The sequence below is a fragment of the Condylura cristata genome, unplaced genomic scaffold, assembly GCF_000260355.1.
Source record: "Condylura cristata isolate star-nosed mole 26May11 unplaced genomic scaffold, ConCri1.0 scaffold00008, whole genome shotgun sequence".
Classification (NCBI taxonomy): domain Eukaryota; kingdom Metazoa; phylum Chordata; class Mammalia; order Eulipotyphla; family Talpidae; genus Condylura; species Condylura cristata.
Window position 1 is genome coordinate 16,714,608 of NW_004567109.1, and position 21,192 is coordinate 16,735,799.

Sequence of the window (21,192 nt, forward strand, 5' to 3'; positions counted from 1 at the left end):
TCTTGGTTTTGTATTGTTGCCTTTGAGAATCGACTGCTGGAGAGGGGGCCTGGCTGCAGGCAGACGGCAGAGTGGAGTCTCCAGTTTGCAAGGGGAGAGGGAAGTCACTGGAGCGGATGAGCTTGTCCGGGAAGGAGGTGTGGACAGGAAGAGATGAAGTCTGGGCTAGATGCCTTCTTGGGGTCAGGGACAAGAACATGGAGGTGTGAAGTTACAGAAGAAAGCCTGAGGAGAGCAATGAAAGGCAGGGGAGAAGGCAAGGTATAGGCAGGCGTGGTCAAAGGTGGAGTAGCGTAGAACACTGGGGGTTCTCAACCGTGTGGCAATGGGGCGTTCCCGGTGGGATCATAGGGGTGGGGCAGAAAGCAGATAGCAACAGTGGGAGAACGAATGGGAGGGGAGAAAGGAGAGAAGAGCGGAGACACTTTTGCAGAATTTGTCTCTAGAAGGAAGAGAGGAGCTGGTACAGGATGGCGGGGGGCGGGGGTTACGAAAGAAAAACCCCAGCCTACTCTTGTGCTGGGCATGAGAAAGAAGGGTGGGGAAAAGGACAGGGGGAAAATTCAGGAGGACAGGGAAGGATCAGCAAGCTCTGACTTTCTGAATCTCAGCATCCTCAGAGGTGAAAGGAAAACACAATAGCTACTTCATATATAGCAGGTGGGTTACAGAAGATGGTGAAAACCAAGGGCACGTGCGGTGAGCACAAGTTTCCCTCGCTGCTTTGGCACCCTCACTCCCAGGGCGTGGAGAGCTCTGCGCACAGCGCCAGGTGCATGCTCACCTGCAGACCGGCTCGAACCCTAGCTGCTCTGACCCTGGTCTCCCACCCGGTGGAAAGGTACATACATGTTAAATACCAGGGCGATGACGTAGTCCGGGGAGACGGTCACTTTCCAGTCACACTCCTTGCCTGGCGGGTAGGGCTCTGGGTAGTTTGGCGACAGGATGACTCCTGATGGTCCCGTCAGGTCTCCTCCGCAGGGAGCTGGAGAGAGAAGGCCAGGGTGAGAGGACCCGCTTTACCCCTTCCTACCGGGTGTTGTGTGAGGCATGTGGAGGAGAGGCTGAGTCTGAGGGCTGGCCAGCACCTGGGGCCCAGCGGCAGGCGTGTGTAAGGGGCACGAAGTTTTACCCTGAAGTGATGGTACGTTTTGGGAGCAGACAGGGCATAGGCGGGAAGGGACACAAGACTGTGAATCTACTTGCCTCTGGCTCATTCACTTAAAGCAACTCATTTTAACTTTTGTGAATTTCATCTCAAGAAATGATTAAAAAAACCCAAACGTGCCTTCTCTGTCATGTCCATCCAGTGTGACCTTAAGGAATTTACTTAACCTCTCTGGACCTCAGTGTCTTGCCGCAGTTACACAATGACTTGAGATCTCCTCCCTGGGGTGGCTGTCAAGGTTTTGGAGATGGCTGTGAAAGTATTTGGCACATCAAAAGTAGTCAAGAGACGGTATCGTCACTTGCCACTGAGACATAAGAAGTACGTGTCTCGTGGCGCTGCCTCACATCCAGCTTCCTGGGGGGCTCCGCGGGGATTTACTCTCAGTTCCAGAGCACTTGAGTCAAGAGGGGTGGAAGACATCACCGTGTTCCCTGCCAAGCATGAGTGCCACCTGCACTGCCAATGCTCTTGGCATTTGCTCAGGGCTGCGGACACCTTCCAATTTTCTGAAAGCCCTGTCCAAGGAAGCATGCACAGCTTGGTCGGATGTAGTACAAATTCCCATTTAGTCCACAGTGGTCTCCCTCCCCCGAGATGGCAGGCCTTTCTGGCAGCCTGGGAGGGCCACGGCGGCTGGTGTCAGCAAGCTGATCGCCCAGGGCCCTCTAGGGGGCTTCCCTGATCCTGGGTCAGTGCTCCCCTAAAAGGCTGGGCATTGCACTGCTGCATGATGGTTTGATCGAGTGGAGGCCGGGAATGGATGGGGTCAATCACAGGAACAGATGGCCGAGACTATCAACGTGGCTTGGTCTATGAACCACAGGGCGCCCCTGGAGGCCTGCAGTGGAGCAGACCAATAGGAGAAGGGAGAGCCATGCAAGGAGAGGCCAGGAAGTCCTGGAGGGACTTCCAGGTGGGAGCCAAAGGGTATATCCCAGGCCGAAGTAAGAGTACCGCTTGCTTGTCGCAGAGCTGAGCTTTATTGCGGTCTGCTGTAGCTTTTACTCAGAGCGAGGCTTAAAGGGCTGGATCAACCCCAATAGGGTCTCCTTAAAAAATGGTAGGTCTTCAGGCCAGGCCATAAAAGCCCGAACACGGCTGAATATAAAACCTGAGTGGTCATGAGTAGTGTGTTTTTTTCTGGGGAAAATACATCCCAAGTACCATCTGGGGTACCAGAAACACTCAAGTGAGCACCTAGTAAATGTCAGGCATGACATACAGTGCTTTCGATACATCCTCTCCTTTATGTCTCTTAACAACTCAAGGAGCCACAAGTCAATGAGTCATTCTTCTGACTTAGGAAGGAGGAAACGGAGACCCAGAGAGGTGAAGCGATGTGTCCATCACACTAAGACAAAGCCTGCATCGGCTGGGCACCCAGGGCCATTTCCCCCTTTCTGCTAGACTCTGAATTGTGGGGGCCATGGGAGTAGAGAAGCAGTGGCCCTCTCTGAAGGCCGGCCAGGGAGAAAGCAGATGCAAGGATGCTTGGAAGTGAGGCTGGGTCCCTGGGTCAGGTCTCACTTGCTTCCTTCCCACTAAACCCTCTGGAGAAGATGGTGGATGAGTGGGTGATCCCAGAGAACCATCAGGATAAAATCTCGACCCAGCAAAGCAAGACCAGTGTCCAGTCTGGAGGGAGTGGCCCAACCCAGCCTACAAATAGTTTGAGGCAGCCCAGGTCAGCAGACCCAGCTTTCTGGTCGACCCTCCCAAGACAGCCAGGGCGACCAGGCTCTACTCTTCCTCCCCAGCCCAGGGTTTCTTCTCTGAAATTTATGAAGATGGGGGAAGTCTGGGTGTTTCTGAAACCACCTTTATTCCTCTGCCAACCCCCAACCTACTCTCACTTTCTTTGCATTTCAGGCCTCTGCCCTGGCACAGCTCCCTGGCACCAGATATCCAGGCATCTGCTCGCCTGTCAGGATCCCAGCCTGTGCCACACTGCCCTCTGCCAGTCGTGCCCCAGGCCCTGGACGGGTTCCTGGCTGCTTCTCCCACAGGAGGGCTCCTCCTTCTCAGGGCTGGTTGACATACAAAAGGGAAATAAGTCTCTTTTTCCTCTTCTAGGCCCAGCTACACAACAGGACCACTAAGCTAAGGGGAGCCAAGGGAGACCTCTGCCACATCCCTGAGCTGCCTTATCCTTTCAGCAGGAACGCAGTGGGGCTTAGGCTGGGAAACCAAGATGGAACTAGAAGCCAGGTCTCGCTTCCAATCCTGGCCTTGCCTACACACCATGGCCACGGCCCGGCCACTCCTTACTGCATGTATGAAAGAGAATGCAGATTCTGCCTTGACCTTACAGACTTGACCTTACAGTCCAGTGAGGCTCAGGTGGGGGGGCCAGGCTCTGATCATTCCCAAAGGCCAAGAAATTGCACTGAGGAGTCAGAGCTATGAAAAAGGCTATTGAGTGTGAAGTGACACAGGCTCGGGGTCAAATTCTGACCGCTGGGTCTTTTCCTCGCTGGGGCGTCTGGGCGAGGTGTTCCACGTCGCTCAGCTTCCATTTCTTCATTGATAAAATAATAAGAAAAATCACAATGAAGATGATGACTTCTATGGTGCAGGGTTTGCTGTGTACTGTTCTAAGTGCTTGGCAGATGTATCTCATTTAATGCCCCAGACAACCCTGTGAGGTAGGGACTATAATTTCCCCTGTTTTACAGGGGAGGAAAATAAAGCCCAAGGAGATTGTGTGATTTGTCTCAGGCCACACAGCCTGGGGTGGTCTGGACTCAAACCCAGGCAAACAGAATCCAAAATCTGAGCTCTACGTTCACCTGGGCTCGCCTTTGCAATAATGTAACCGGAATGTGTAGTCGGGTGCCTGTCTGGGGGATGACACTCCATAAACACTTGTTTTCGTCCTTTGCTTCCTCCCTGTAATGAAGGGGTATCAAGGCCTGCCAGACCAGTCATGGCAGGCTGCCAAGGAAGCTGGAAATTAGGGGCTTGTCACTGGGATTTCCAAACTGTTTGAGAGAAGAGGCAGAGACATTCATTTTGCTGCTCGAGGAACATTTCCCCAAGCCGAGTGTAGAAGAATGGGTAATGAAAGCTGAATTAACCTCTTTGCCCTGTGAGCTGCATATTTGCTGCTCTTGGGAGTTTAATACAGTGAGCGCTCCTTTCCCGGACAGTCTCCTCTCAGTACCTGCTTTGCTGAAGGCAAGTCTAAGAGGTCACAGTCCCCGAGCGTGCAGAACTGGGGAGGGGCCTCGGGGGTCATCTGAGTCCCACCACGCTGCGCCAGAACTCTGTTGACTAGGTGCACTGCTTGTTCAGGGAAGGGAAGGGAGCTTGAGAACTTGAAAGAAGGCAAGAAAGAAGGGGAGGAGTAAAGGATAGAGGATGGAGGAGGGAAGGATGGAAATTAGTATTTCTTGCAATTGGGGTTAGGTAGGTCCTCTAGTGCCATGAGGGAAGGAGATCTCAATTTGCAGACGAGGAAATAGAAGCTCAGAGAGATGCAGCAGGTGCCCCAAGGCCACTGAACTGGTCACGGTAGGCCAGGATCTACACCTGCGTCTGTCTACTTCAGTATCACATACTCTTTCCTCATATCACTTGGAAATTGAGCTGCTTCCAGAAGCCAGGTCTCCACTTCCTGGCCACCGTGTATTCACCATGCCACTGTCACAGATGCCCAGCTGACTCCGAATTCCCACCAAGGGACAGGGTTTGGTGTCTCGCTTTCAACGACAGGCGTCCGAGCATGACCAGCAAAGGTCATCCTCAGACACCGAGAGGCTGCTTCCCACTAAACACGTGTGGAAAGAGGTGCAGGCCACTGCTGGGGAGGGGAGCTGCTGCAGTCTGCCTCAGGAAGGCCCTGAACCCCGCCCCAGCAGGGAGACGATGTCGGGGGAGGACACGGAAAGCTAAGCATTCCGACTGACGGGACTGAGCGTCTTGACTCTGCCAAGCTCTGACTTGGGGGAAGCTGTCGAAGCGTGACCCTGTAAAATGAGGGAATGGCATGCCCTGGAACCGGCCCTTGGAGAGGACTCAGCAACTACTGGTTCCCTTCCGACACCCCGGTCACTAGGAGCTAGATACATGCAGCACTTGGCCTGAGAAAAGAGCGACATGGCAGTGAGTACCGGGGATGCTGGTCTCTACCCATGTCTCTTTCTTTCCTGTCTTCGTCTCCCTTCAAGGCCTCCTCCTCTGTCTCAAGCCAGGGAGCAGGATTATTCAGGACACAACTTTCACAAGGTCCAAGATCTTGGGCACGTTTTGGAGCCTCCACTACTTTATCTGTTCAAGGGGGAGATTTTAAAGCTGAAGGCAGATAACCAGCCATTTCCTTGAGAGGGGGACAATCAAGCTTCTTTCCTTTACATCCTAGCTTGGGGGTGCCCTTTAGTCACTGCAGGTCACAGAAAAGTCCTCTGGAATCTGTTGACAACCCAAGGTGACCTGTCATTCCCTTTCCCACTTCTAGAGCAGAGACCAGGGAGAAAAGGGACAGACCTAGCTGACTTAGAAATCTTTCAGATCATTCTAGAGAGGGAAACTTTGGGGCGAGTAGAGTGTGAGTGTGAGTACATGTCTGCATCCATGCATGCAAGGCAGGGTGGATTCTGGATTTTCTGTAACTTGCTGTTCTTACTCTCCTCAAGGTTCAAATGCAGCTGTGGGGTGGGGATACAGGAGCCCACGAGAGGTGGCACAGGAGGAGGGCTGGTGCTGTAGCTTCTTACCCATGCACGTTGGTGGGCTGGGCTGCCAGAAGAATCTGTTCTCGATCTTCACGCAGCTGATCTCCGCACTTCCCTGCAGTGCGTAGCCAGGGTCACACTGGAATACCGTGGAGTCACCAGCTTCCCAGCTGTCACCGCTTCGGCTCCCGTTCTGTGGGACCCCCGGGTCATTGCAGGACGTGGCTGTGGACACTGGGGCAAGAAAACAGAAGAGGAAGTGCAGTGCCTGGGAGTCTGCCAGACAGTGAGGCTCCCAGCTCATCGCCCTCACTTCCATCGCCAGTGTGGCTAAGGTGAGCCTCATGGCCTCCCACCAGTCAGCTGCTGCAGAACAGCGCCACCACGCCCACGCCCACCCTCATCACCGTGGCTCCCTCACCACCGCTTGTGACCACTACCCATTCTGCTGGCACCTCCACTGCCACCCACCTCTCGTGGGGTGACTATGAATTGAGCACCCTATGCTGGGTGGTGACGCTTGTAGAATTGTTTGACTTAGCCATACAGGTGCGTCACTGAGCTAAAGCTTTGCAATTTTGTAGGCTGTGACCAGATGACCACTCTATGGGGTCTTGAGAGAAGTGAGTCGGGGCGCCATGCACTGGCCTGAGGAGTACTCTGGGACACTGTTTTGGAGCTCGCTTGCCTCGCCTTTGGGCGTGGCAGTGGTTGTGGTTGTGAAGCTGCAGGGAGTTACTGAAAGTGAGTGGAAAACATGTTAACTCTTGTGTGGCAAAGCTATCCGACCCCAAAGAAAAACCCAACGTTTGTAGCAAATGGCAAAGTAGAGTTTAAAATAAACCTAAGTAACTGCAATGCACTAAATATTACACAAAGTTAGGAATTTGGAAGATGTTTGCAGTCTAATACCCAAGCTAGATTAGCACAGAGCAGGGGCTTTAAAGGTAAACACCAAACGGAGGATGGAGGGAAGGAATAAATGAATGAGACGGAGAGAGTGAGCGAATGTTCATGCAGCTCAACGCAGCATGAAAAACACAGCAAAGGAAATGGTATGAGAGAAAATCCAGAGACACAATCTGGGGGGCTACAACAGCCCCGCTACCTGTGCAGCCCTCACTCTCTCCTTCTCTCAGACTCTGCTCAGCGGGCCTCTGGGATGGGGGTTCTGGACCCCACAGGATCAAGGGTTCATTTGCTTGGAGAGTGTCTTTTTTTTTTAAAGATTTATTTATTTATACATACAGAACTGGGGTACAGGCCAGAGGTGCAGGGGCAGTGAAAGCATTCACCGGAGGCAGAGCAGGGAGCAGAAGAGGCCTAATGAGGAGGTACACTGCTGAGGGGAGCAGCGGGCAGGTCAGGAGAGGTCTGCCACGCCATGTGGGTCACCTCCTGGGTGGAGATCGAACTCATGCTGCAGTGGCTTTAGCTTCTCAGCACTGTGCTTTAACCGCTGCGCCACCAGGGAAGGCCTGGAGAGTGAGTTTTTCTCAAAAATTTTGGGGAAAATAACTTTTACACAAAACAAATGAATAATTATTTATTATTCATCTCTTATGGTGCAGAATGTAAAATTCACATTATTTTTTAGGTTAAAAACATGAAGCCTCCCAAACAGTTTATCTTCTACATGCCTCATAACTTTCTTCTGCGGCCAGGAGGAGGACTTCCGTGAACAAGTTTGAGAACCACCAACCTAGGACAACTGTCCACATGAATTATCACCAATTATAAGACCAAGGTGTGTGGACAAGGCTGGACAAGGCACACCAAATACCCTTCCCCCAGTGACACAGTGAGCTAGGGCCCACAACCAAATCTTGCTCTACACAGGATGTGTAAATAAAGTTTTCTTGGAATGTGGGCTTGCTTATTTGTTTACATATTGTCTGTCGCTGCTTTTGTGCTAAGACAGATCATATGGTCCACAAGTCTGAAACGTTTACTATCAGGTCTTTTATGCAAAAAGCTTGCTGACTCCTGGTAAAATGTGTCCTGCGCCCTTTTGAGGTCACATGTTACAACGTGTCCTTTGTTTTCGTTGAGCGTTAGTTATCAGCACCATCGATGACCTGCTCTCAATAAGCTGCAGTCGCGTTTCTAAAATCTTCCACAGCAGCGAGTTCAGTCTCCTCCCCCAGTGCTGGGCCCTGGGCCTTTGCACCTGCTGGTCCTTCCGCCTGGAGTGATCTTGCTATAGACCTTCCTGTGCCAGCTCTATCTTGTAATTTAGTTTCAGCTCTGCTATCATCTCCCGAGACAGGCCTCTTTCATCACTTCTGGATTCATCCCTCAACTGCCTTCCGTCAGCGTTGTCACATTATCCTGCTTTGCTCTCTTCACAGAAAATCTGTAATAATCTTGCTAATTTATTTGTCTCTTTGTTGTATAATGCGTGTGCATCTTTATAGGAGTAGAGACCTCGGCTGTTGCTTCTAACTGTATCCCCAGAGCCTTGAACAGTACCCAGAACACAACAGTGCTCAGTAAATATTTGCTGAATGAATAAATATGTGAACAAATCATTGCCATCTGACACTTAGTGAATTTATTTATAAAGTCAAATAAGAATCAATCTTCCTCCTTCACAATTAAAAACAGACTTAACTTTTATCTCTAGCTTTACAATGTACTATACACATGTAAATGATTCCCTAGAAGAAAAATAGTTCACTGCTCTGACCACCAGAGCCAGGAAGATTATTTATATGGAAGGCAAGAGGGTGCAGTGATTAAGAATCAGACACAGGGCCTTCGATCCAGGCTTTGCCACTTATTAACCAGATGGCCTTGTCTCCAAAACCTTTCTAGGTGTCAGAGCCCACAACATGGATTAATAAGGGCACCCATGCACTGAGACTTTGGGGAAATCAGGAGAGCTAAACACGACACTCCTCAGTAGAAAGCAGCAGTGAGGCTTCCCTCTCCTTCAGGGCTCCCCCTCACCTATTTTTGTTCTCACTTTCTGTCTTTAACGCTCCTGACTTTGAGCTGCTTGGCAAAGCCCCGGGGAGAGGCTGGTCCACGTGGTACAGACAGGATGTTAGATGTTACACAGTCATGTTTACTTAATAAAGCCAAGCCTGCACTAATCGTCCCTGGCATTTCTGTACAATCCCCTGTCAAACACACACTATAAAGTTAACATGGGGTGAGCCATTCTCTCTTCCCCAGGGTCGTCCTGGTATTTGCTAACTGATGACAGCAACAGGGAAGATGACCTTTCCCGGACCCGGTCATGCCTAGCACACGGGGCTGGGCTCTCGCGCCTTCCTGGAGTACAGGTGAGGCAGCTCTGCCCACGCCCTTGCCCAAGATGACTTGCCCGGGGAGCCCTTGTGTAGAGAAAGCCATCTCTTCCTTTAAGTTTTTGTGTGCTCGCTCGCCAGTAGCACACACATTCACTGTGGGTGTCCGATCGACACCATGCCGCCCCCACCCTCTACACGCTTCCTGTGCGCTGGTGAGCAGGTGGCCAGCTCCAGACAGGGCGGAGCGCCTGGAACTGCCAGTGTGCAGGAGGAATATAAGAGCTGGGTGCCACACGCTACAGCAGTTTGTTCTGAACGGGAGATGAGCAAGAAAGGCATCTGAAATGAGCCCTGACAGAGGAACAGTACTTTCAGGAGTCGGGGGAGGCATGAGGAAGCAGTTGTCGTTGCTGCTGGGTGAAGGCTGGCGCGTGAGCGCTCCGGGACCCCACCCCCTGCGCCGCGCGGAGGACACGGGGAGGTCAGATAACACCACTCCACGGGGAATTTGTCAGTACAAGTACGGATGCTTATTTTTTAAGCCGTACCCATCAGCTTGGGCACAGACTGAAAAAGTACACGTCTGGTTTAATTATTCATGATCCTCCTTTCCCCAGAGAGGGGACAGCGCTGTCTCTTTAGCGTTCTGCCTCTTTACTGCTGGGAGAGTCGGCTGTGGCTTCTCCTAGCAATTTCCCGCCTCTGTTCCACGGAACACTAGTCCCTGGAGATGGCCTAGGGAAAAAAATCACCCGTGGTCAAATATGTGTGGGAATTGTGACCTTCCAGGGACCTTCTGAATTTATCTGCATCAGCACATCAAAAGTGCTCAGAGGTCCCCCGTCACAGCAAACCTCCTTAGGTCTGCCTCGGCCTAAGCACCTTCCGGACATCACTTGGCTGTGCGAACTTCTTTTCCCTGCAGTATCATTAATATTGCATGGAACTTCTTCAGGCTCGGATGCTTGGAAATGCTTATCTAAAATGTCTCCCTTGTTGACCCAGGGTGGACTCCTAATCTTAAAACAAGTTCAGTGGTAATCAGGGGTTCTCTGGGGACTCTCCCCGTGGGTGAACGAGTCCTGGGAGTTCAAGTAAGAAGGCCTGCAAGGAGTTACCCCCGGTGGGGGTGCAGTCTGCATGCGTGGGAAGTGGGCACATTACCAAGTATAAAGGAACACGACCCTGGAATCTCTCATCTGCCAGCCAGGCCGCTGAGCGCTCACTCCATAAGCCCTGGGTGTGTAACAGCGAGGAGGAGGGTCCGCAGCCCCACCACAGCCTTTTGCCAGAGATATGACCACGCTTGGCGGATGATACACCAGCCAGGTGAGAGTGCAGACAAGGCCCAGGTGCCACACGGAGTCACCATGGAAACTCCTCACACTCGCACACAGACACACACGCAGGCAGGAGTAAGGAGATGGTAATGAAGACAGCTGCTGTATAATGAACGTGAGCATAAAGCAAGGCAGAGTCACTCGTGCAGGAGATGAGTGATGGAAGAGGCACTTCAGAGGCGATGAGATGATACATCACAGGGGGAGGCAGGACCGATCATATCAATTATCTAATATTGGGGCTGGGATGCCTGAGCATTGCCCATTTTGGGGAGCTCTTTGTCACGCTCCTCCATAATTGGAGACCACGTACATAATGAAGGAATGCAGATGACTTGGATTTGGCTCCAGTCTTCACCGAGCGTGGAACACAGTGAGAACCAGAGCGGCAGGGCTCAGGGCTCAGGGCAGCTCTTCCTCCTGCAGCTCTGAGCACCCTTGGCCCTTGGCCGGCCCTGCAACCCCCCATGTTCCCTGAGTGCCAGCCGCAACGACAACCCTCCACTTCTGGAACCTGTCATCCTGCCTCTGCACGTGTGCAGGTGTTTTCTTACCTGGGCCCCCCCTCTCTCACTAACTGGGACCCACACATGCTCCAAAGTTCCACCCTGGCTGCTGTAACCCACGCCACAGTTGACCACTCCCTCCTCGAAGCCTTTCTTTTCTTCTGTGACTCCTCGTTCTTCATGTCTTTTCTGGATCATCTCTTTTGGATGCCCGCAGGTGACTATTATAGTTATATTCTCCCTCCAGTTATCAATTTGATGTGTCTGTCAGTCTTCCCCACCAGAGGAAGCTCAACACAGATATTCAAACAAGTGTTACCCAGGTGCAAGGCACACGGCAGGTGCTTAGTAAGTGTCTTCGCATGAGGAGAGAGATGAGGGGAGGAGGGACTCATGGTGGAGGAAGAAGATGGGTGCCATGGGGCAGGGCAGCTGGGGGCAGACACGCACCTGAGAACTGAATGGCAAAGCCCTGCTTGCTGGTGAAGAAGTCGGTGCTGAACTGCAGGACGACGGAGCTGAAGGTGCTGTGCAGGTCCTTGGGCAGGGCTGAGCCACTGAGCTCCCTCAGCAGCACCCCGCTCTCCACGGGTCCATCCCAGATGCGTAGCACGTCGTGCACCTCCTCCGTGTCGAACACCAGAAAGTGCAGCCTGATCGGAGAGAAGAGGCAGGCTGTCAACCCGCTCAGCCCTGGCTTCCAGGGGCTTCTGGTCGGGGCAGCTCACAGCCTAGGAAAGACTTCCAGGAAGGAAGAGAAGGGAGGAAGGCCAGGCAGCATCATCCTGCTTCCCACCCAGACAGTTGCCCTGTTGGGTCCCAAACTGCGGGGAACAGGGCGGGGCGTGCAGGTTTCTCGCATCGTTATCATCAGAGACTCCTCACCTGTTTCCTCAACTCTACCCAACAGCTTCCAGACCTCACTTCTGAATATTTATATCATTCTAATTGTGAGGGGGACTGTGAGAAGGCAGGGTTTAGATTGGGTAAAGGACAATGGCTAAAAAATGAATAGTCAGAAGCTCAGCAAGGTATTTATTGCATGGGTCTCAGCAAACCAATTCTAAGTTTATATGAAGAGGCAAAAGACCCAGAACAGCCGATACCACCCAGTATCAAGATTTATAAAGCTGCGGTAATCAAGACAGTGTGGTATTTATGGAATAACAGACAACTAGATCAGTGGAACAGAAAAGAGACCCCAGAAGTAGACCCACATAAATATAGTCAATTGATTTTTGACAAAGAAGCAAAGGCAACACTGTGGAGCAAATAGTTTTTGCAGCAACTGATGCTAGAACATCTTGACGTTTACATGCAGAAATGAACCAAGATATAGACTTTATGCTTTTCACAAAAACCAACTCAAGATGGATACAGACCTAAATGTAATAGAAAAGACAAAAGTACTAGAAGATAACATACAGGAAAACGTAGATGGCGGTGGATACAGTGAGGATTTAGTAGATACAACATCAAAAGGCATGAGCCATTTAAAAATACCCGCCAGTAAGCTGGTCTCCACTAAAAAAACTGTTTCTATTCTGCAGAAGACGCTGTCAAGAGCATGAGCTGACATGTCACAGGCTGGGAGAAAATACTTTCCAAAGCTACATCTGCTAGGGGCCTCCCTGGTCGGCTAGGGGTTAAGTCTGGGCACTATCACTGATGACCTGAGCTCCATCGCCTGCCAGGGAGCTCACCCCATATGGCAGAGCAGCCCTCTCCTGTCTGGCCTGCAGTAGTATTTCAGTAGATCCACCTGTTCTGCTTCCCACTATCTCTGGTGAATCCTCTTACCACTCCAGCCCCTGTGCCTCTGGCCTACAGCCTAAGTGCTTCTATGCATGCATGCATAAATAAATAAATAAATTTTTAAATAAAAAGGCCTGTTATCCAATGTATACAAATAAGTCTTAAAGCTCAACAATAAACAAAATACCTAATTAAAAAATAAGCAAAGGGGGCCCTCCCTGGTAGCGCAACAGGTTAAAGCACAGCACGTGAAGCTAGATGCAGTTATTTTACAAGTTCGACCCCTGGCCAGGGAGGTGACCCACGTGGCGTGGCAGACCTCCCTGACCACCCGCTGCTCCCCTCGGCAGTGTACTTCATCTGCCTGTTCTGCTCCCCACTCTGTCTCTGGTGAAGACTCTCACTGCCCCTGCACCTCTGCTTGTACCCCTGTTCTGTATGCACAAATAAATAAATCTTAAAAAAAAGGAAGCAGAGGACCTTGCCAGACACCTACAAAGGCACACAAATGGCAGGTAAGTGTATGAAAAGACACTTCATGTGGTAAGTCAGCAGGGAGATCAAAATGAAAACAGCAATAAGGGCACCTTGGTGGTGGGCTGGTGGTAACACACCCCGTACAGGCCAGGACCGTGGTTTTCCGAATCATATGTGGTGTTGTAAACCAGTGCTATGCCAGTAAGAAAGAAGAGGCCACATGGAGAGGAGAGGCCAAAATCGAGAACATGCACAGCATTCAATGCGGACGAGGAGGTGGGGCCCCAGGAAGTTTCATTCCTGCTGCTGAGGTGGCAGTGCAGAGAGGGGCGGCCACTTTGGAAGCCAGTTCTTACATAACAAAACACATTCTTAGCATACGAACCAGCAATCGCGCTCTTGCTATTATTCCCAAAGAGTTGAAAACTTATTTCCACACAAAAACCTGCACCCAGATGTTTATAGCAGCTTTATTCATAATTGCTAAAACTTGGAAGCGACTGAGATGTCCTTCAGTAAGTGAATGGATAAACAAACTGTGGTACATCCAGCTTGGTATATATTATTCAGTACTAAAAAGAAATGAGCTATGAAGTCGTGAAAATGCATGGAGGAACTTCAAATGCATATTGCAAAGTGAAAGAAGTCAGTCTGGAAGACTCTGTGCTGGAGGATTCCAACTCCATGACAATCTGGAAAGCAAAACTTTGGAGTAGTGAGAGATCCATGGTTGCCAGGGGCTGGCTGGTGGTTGGAGGGAGGTGTAGGTGAAGCACAAGGGACTCTCAGGGCCGTGAAATGACACTGTATGGTGCTGTCATGGTGGGTCCACGTTATTATCCAGCCATCCAAGCCCACAGAGTGCAAAGCGCAGACTGAGCCAAGCTGTGGACCCAGGGGTCACGATGGCTAAGCTCTTTGATTGTAGCAAGTGTCCCACCGTGGTAGGTGATGTTGAGCGTGGAGGAGCCTGTACTTGTGTGGGCACCTAGGGAATCTCTACCCCACCCCCTAGACTTTGTTGTGGGCCTAAATCTGCTTTAAAAAACAGCCTGCAAACGGAGAGAGGCAAGCAAACGACTGGGGTTGCTGCGAGGTCTCGGAGAAGCTGGCTGAGCCGCAGTAGGGGTGGGGTGGGGCTGCGCCTCATTTCCTCAGAGCAGAACTTGGATATCACAACACATAGGCTTGGTTTAGAGAATTTCTGCCATCCTAGGAGCCCAGGGAGCCCTAGGGTGGGGTGCCTGCAGGTCATGGTGCCTCAGAGCAATGGGGCCCCGCAGGAATTTGGATTCTTCTAGAATGAAAAAGTTCTGCCTTGCTACAAACTTATGTGACTCTCTCTCCTATTCCATCTTTTATTTTGGAATAATTTTAGAGCCACAGACTCCACAGTTAAGGTCCTACATTTCCCTAGTATTTGTCACAGAGAAGCCACCCGTGTGTTTACATCACTACGAATGCCAACTGCAGACTTCATTTGGATTTCGTCAGTTTTTCTACTGATGTCCTTTTTTTCTGTTCCAGAAAAATAATAAAAATATCTTTTTTTTGAATTACAAAATAAAAGACATGTTTGAGGCAGAAAAAGGCAAACAACACAGTACAAATGAACTGAATTTTTAAACTCTCTCGCATAAACCAATCTGTTCTCTAGAGCTTCTCACTTGATTTTAGGTTCGGTGCTTATCCTTCCAGACTTTTCCAATGTGCACACAGGCACATTTTTGTTTTTACCCCCAAATGGGACCACATTTTCCAGTTTTGCATAACTTAATTCTATCTGGGCACACACTTCACTTAATGCGATATGGACACACACACACCTACTTTGTTTCTTCCCTACAGAAAAAGACTTGGTGCTATTTCACTCTTTCATATACAACTGCAAGGAATACTCCCATCTTTATGTGGTTTTTCACATTTCTGTTAATATTTCAGAAATAATTTTTGGTGGGGACTGGTGTATATTTTAAAAAAGTTGACAAGTGCTGCTAAATTACTCCCTTAAGTGATTGTATCGATTTACATCCCACTGAACAGTATGAAGGTGACACTTCTAAATTCTACCGCACCAGCATCAAATGCTAGAATGTTGTAAATAAATTCTGAAAATACTTGCTCATCTGCTGAACCAAAATGGAATCTCACTGGTGTTTTAAATTTAGATCGCTTAGCAAGGTTGTGTTTCCTTGCATTTCTTTATCGGCAATTTGTAGACTTTACTATCTTTATCTGTTTTTAGGACTGAGCTTGGCTGTTAAAATTCCATCTACACATTATGAATTTTAATTTATTATCTACATTAAAAATTAGGGGACACAGGGCAGAGGTGTGCAGGTGAGAGGATTCACCAGAAACAGAGTGGGGAGCAGAACAGGCAGATATACTGAAGTCCACTGCTGAGGGAGCAGCAGCCAGACAGGAGAGGTCTGCTGCCTGTGTGTGTCAGCTTCCCGGCCGGGGATCGAACTTGTGCTGCAGTGGCTGGCAATAGTGTCATAGTGCTGAGACTTAACCCTTTGTGCCACAAGGGAGGCCCCAATTATTTGCATATTTGACTTCTCTTTTATACATTTGTTGCTAATTTCTTCTCCTAGAGTCTCTTTTTTCTTTCCGTTTTGCTGATGGGGTCCATTTAGTCATAGAAGTCATTCATTTCTTATTTTCACTTACATTTTACTCTAATAGGGTCCAAGTGAATCTCCTGGATTACAGGTATTATTGACACAAGATGGAGACTTCTGGGTGCCAGAAGCTGCACTGGGCTTGTTCAGTGCTGTGTCTTGCCCCCCCTGGCAGGCCTTTCCTCTGAGGACTCCAGCAGCAAGAAGACAGATGGGCTTCTCTCCAAGGCAGGGAACAGACTGGCAGACGGGGCTCCACACTTGACTAGAAAGGCGAGAAGAGCTCCCGGGAAGCAAAGCACACCGTGGACTTGCTGCCGGGCCAAGCTGCCCACTTTCTCCATGGTACGGCACAGTGAAGCTGGCAGCCAACGAGGGAGAGGCCAAGGGCTGGGCTGTGCCCAGAAGAGAGCTTGTGGGGGCTGACTTGTCAAGGCAGGAAGGAAGAAAGGAGACGCGCACTGTGGGCACAGGAGAGGAGTGTGTTTCCTTTGAGGGGAGTCCACGAGACAAGACCAGAGGCAGAGGGGAGGGAAAGCGACCCTGACACTTGGGCCCAGGTGGTGTTAGGATGTCCTAGGACCACAGCTGAGATGAGAGACAGAGGACAAAGGCCTCAAATTAGCTACAGGAGCCTGGCTTATACCCCCTCCCATGCAAAGACCCGCTGGTGTCGCTGAGGGTGATAAAGGACCAAGTGAATGCGTGAATCAATGAATGAATGAAATCCCAGGTGGACCACTCGGATAGAAAGCTGTGAAAAGAGAGAGTGTGGAAATGAAGTAGAAACGGAAGATGCGCTCGTCATTGTGCATGAGGCACTCTTGTGTCATCCCACTTAGTCCTCACACCCACCTTTATCTCGTAGGGAACATCTACTCCCATCTTTAAATGAGAGAATACTGAGGTGCAAAGAGTTTGAGTCAACCGCCCAAGGTCAAAAGGTGGGTAGAGAGCAGGCCAGAATGTAGCTATCATCCAGGTTGAGATTTAGGGTTTGGCCTCTCCCCCGAGAATGCTGCCCACACCTGCAGGAGGAGGTGCCGAGGAAGCCCCAGTGTGCTGGGAGGAGCCTCTCCGTCACCACCTGCGCACACGGGCCCCACACACCAGGCGAGAGGATTGCAATTCAAGACTGTGAAGTGGAAATGCCAGCTCACCGCACTGGGTTTAGCTGATCTGACGGTCAAAGTCAAAGGCTTGGCACCGATGAAGTCAAGAGAAGCAGAGGAGGGGGCGAGAGGAGGGGCCGAGGCCTCTGCCAGCAGAAACAATGCACCTTAGCAACGGCAAGGCCAGAAGCCGAATCCCAGACCTCTTGCTGCATTCATTTATTTAAACACTTGCAGTGTGTTGGGTGCTGGGAGATAATAGTGAAGATGACAGACAGGGTGTCATTTTCCAGTTGTTTCTGGAGATCGGTAGTCGGCCCATACACACAAGTCCATTAAAAGATTATCAGCTGTGGCAAATGCAGCAGAGAAAATAGCAGAGTGTTGAGATGGGGTAACCGCTTTAGAGGCACCGGGAAGACCTCTCAATGGAGGTGACATTTAAGCCAGAAGAGAAGCTCAAAGGGAGCCAGCCGTGTGAAGAGCAGGGCAGGGTGAGAGGCGCGCGGAAGCTTTCTGTGGATAAAGGCCAGCACATGCAAAGGGCCCCCGAGGGAACGGCCTGGAACATCTAGGCAGCAGACAGGTGACTTAAGGCGTTGCTGGGCCGAGAGGCGGCAGAGGCCGCTACGGCGGCCTGTGTGTCAGGGAACACTGGATTTCCTTTGAGCTCAGAGAAGTCACTCAAGTAATTTAAGCTGAGGTCTGCTGGGGTCTGATTTACATCCTTACATCATTCTTGCTGCCTGGATGAGAACAGGTTGGTCAGGGCAAGAGAAGATACAGGGAAGTTGGGGCCCCTCTGGTGGCACAAGGGATTAAAGCGCAGCACTATGAGGCTCTCTGCAGCCACTGCAACAGGAGTTTGATCCCCGGCCAGGGAGCTGACCCACGTGGCGCAGCGGACCTCTCCTGTCTCTCCCGCTGCTCCCTCAGCAGTGTATTTCAGTACATTCACCTGTTTGCTCCTTTCCCTGTTTCCATTCTTGTATGCATAAATAAATAAATCTCTTAAAAAATGATGATGCAGGGAAGTTAACCCCAGGAGTTGTGACCCCTCTGATTACATCCTGGATGACAGCCAGTGAAGCTTTGCCAAACTGACACACTGATTTAGACTCTTACTGAAGGCTGTCTTCATCTTAGAAAGGTCAGTCTGCAAATTGTTAATTGAGGTTTTGATCCAAACAGATCAAACAGATCAACAGGCCGAAGCAGATCACCGGGTTTGCCTGAGTACTTGTTGGTGGATGAGGGCCCAGTGTCTTCTTTCGGCTTTTGAAAGTCTGAGAAGAGCTGGAGGACCCAGGCTGCATTGCCCGCAGGGCAGGAGGCACTGAAGGAGGGGTGTTCCCCGCACTGAGGCACAGACACAGCCCAGGCGGGGAAAGGGCTGACGCGTGCTGTGCGGGAAGCTCTGTGTTCAGAGCCGCAGAAACGTGGAAGCCTCTATCTTTGCCCTGGAGGCTGCTGCTGTTTATTGAAAGAGACACACAAAACATAATATGTGCAACAGGAGCTAAAAGTGTGGGAGAAATAAAGTGCTATCACAATGACTGGAGGAGGAAGAGAACTAAACATTTGTGGAAAAAATCTATGTGCCAAGTACTTTTTGCATATTGTCTATTATCTCTAGCCACGTGGCAACTTAGAGTTCCTTCTGGCCATTTTGCTGATGGTGGAACTGAAGTCCCCAGGGGCCAACACAGGCAACTTGCTGGGGACGAGACAGGAGAGGCAGCGGGAAGGTGTTTGAACAGCTGGCAAGGATCAGAGCACGGATTCTGTCTGGTACCAAAGGCCCTCATTTTAAATCGTTTTCTAAGTGAGAGAAGCAAGGGAAACTTTAAGGGGGAGGTCTTTGAAGCAGTTTTGAAGAAAAGAAAGCAAAGCATGGGGAAATTAACTGAGAGCAAGATGACAAGAGAGGGAACAGCAGAAACAGACACATAAAAAACAAAACTGGCCTGTTGGAGCCAAACTCCCTCCTAGCCTCGCAAACCACCTTTTCCACTAAATCCAGATGGTCTTTCTGAGGCACAGAACAGTCAGCCTCCCTGCAGGACACACCAAGTCCTTCATGGGTAACCCCAAATGCCTTCTCACCTTCCTCTCAACCTTCATCCACTTGCTTCTTACTCTCTGAATTCAGGGACTTCCCTTTTGCTAGAATATTCCAAGCCCTGCCAATCACAGTGGGTTAAACTGTCTCTCCCCAAAGCCAGGTTCAAGTCCTAACCCCTGGGACCCGTGAGTGTGACTTAATGTGGAAATAGGGTCTTCGCAGATGTTAAGATGAAATTATCCTGGATTAAGATGGGGCTAAATCCAATCACTGGCATCTTTAAGAGAAATAGGAGCGGGAGACCAGATGTAGAGGTGCCGAAGAGGCACAGAGAAGACCCCGTGAAGACAAAGGCATTAGTGGAAACGGTGTGTCTACAAGCCAAGGACAGTGAAGATTGCTGGTGACTTCCAGAAGCTAGGAGAGGGCGGGAACAGTTTCTTCCTCGAGGCTTCTGGGAAGAAGACTCTGGCTCTGTTGCAGCTCCAGGCCCGAGAACTGTGAGAACATAAATTTCTGTTGTTTTAAGCCACTTAGTTTTAGCAGGCCTGGTAAAGTGATACACCACCTGGTTTCTTGGCATGTCTTGGTTACTGTCTACCTCACTGCTTACAGGTGGCTCATCTGTATCCATTGCACATTAGAAAGATATGCAAAAACGAGAAAAAAAAATCTGTAACATCTTGACAGGCTGATTTCACTTGCCTTGCAATTGGGTCCCAGAAAATGTAAAGGCTTCAGGTACTCCCCAGCAACTGTCACCGCTGCATAAATACAACGGATGCTGCACCAGTACAAGTTATAAGAGCAGATCTTTACATCAGGGGAAAACGACATGTGATTGAACAGCTGCTACAGAGGGAAGGGGGTCAGAAATCACTCCTGTCCCCAAATGAGAATGCTGCTTAAATTATCCTCAGTGACATTGGAAATGACAATAGGAAAATAATACTTATTTCATAAAATGCGCTCTTCTGAGCCACGGAGCTGCAAACCAACAATTAAACCATGATCATTATAACAGACGATAATAATTAAAGCAACACTGTTATCCAAAGAGCAAAAACTGAGAAAATAGACCAAAGTCCAAAGCAAGCATTGGTATTAAGAGCAAAATTAGCGGCCCTCTTCTTTCCTGGGGCAGGCTGGGATTCAAAAAGAGAAAAAAGATTCTTTTGTTATATCCAAAAGTGAAAGAATACACCCGGGCTCCTGGTCATTGAAGAAGCCGCGCGACTGGTGTCCTGGGAGTTTGCGGCGGTGTGCAAACGGGGCACTTAGGCTACTGCCTTGTGTTTCTCTCTCCCTTGCTGGGTGACCTTGGGCCAGTTGCTTCCTCTTCATCATCTGTCCAGGAGGGCTGTGGATTGCCCTTCATTAGCCAGAACCTGCCCAGAAGGGATCAGGAATTCTGTGGGAGTCAGATGTGTCTTTGTCCTTCTTGGAGAAATGCTTTCCACAAAATGAAAGACTCATGCTGCCTAAGAAGCTAGATTACAAAGCAGAAAAGCATAGTGGCTAGAGAGTCAGAGATTGGGGTTCAAATAATAGTTCCTTGCTGGCTCATTGGGTGACCTTGCAGAGCCTCAGTTTATTTCCCTAAATGACAGTGACATCATCACTGCGGCAGCATTGCTAAGAGGGTGGTTCTACGAAATCACATACAAAGCATCTACTTCTGAGCTTGACACACAGTGTAAAATCGATCAGTGGTAAAGTCACCTAGAAAATTCCACTGCTTTCTGTTTATTCAGTTATTTTACTTGATTGAAAGAGATTTGTTAAAGTCTCCACAGTTGTCGGTTTCTGCAGATTTTGCTTTATATTTTCTTGGTAGGTTATTTAGTGCGTAAAGATTCATGACTATTGACATTGTTGTGGACTATGCCAAAAATCCCCTTCCTCCCATTTCATGTTTTTCACCTTGAATTTTACCATTCACAAGGATAAGCAATATTGAGATGCTTGCTTTTTATTTGTGTTTTCATACTATTTCTTTTATTTTTAATAGTTTAGCAACATTTTTTTTTTCTTCCTTCAACTTCAAGCTTTTTCTCACAATAGGAAGTTTAACTTGTGGGAACCAGTTCATAGCTCCTTATGGTCTCCTCCCTGCCCACATGGTCAGAAATGGCTCACAAGAGACCACAGAGGCTTCCTTTTTCCATGATCTCAGGCCCTCTTTTTGTGTTGTCCCACACATCAA

General features: G+C 49.7%; 1 protein-coding gene across 1 annotated transcript in view; it reads right to left on the bottom strand.

Moving 5' to 3' along the window:
• Positions 1-21,192, bottom strand: part of CSMD2 (CUB and Sushi multiple domains 2) — a 460,842-nt gene that overhangs the window by 104,804 nt on the left and 334,846 nt on the right. Inside the window, exons 25-27 of the mRNA XM_012722353.1 lie at positions 11,401-11,603; positions 5,890-6,081; positions 850-988 (exon numbers count right to left, since the gene is read on the bottom strand). Of these exons, the coding sequence (XP_012577807.1) occupies positions 850-988; positions 5,890-6,081; positions 11,401-11,603 (534 nt within the window). The remainder of the gene's footprint in view (positions 1-849; positions 989-5,889; positions 6,082-11,400; positions 11,604-21,192) is intronic.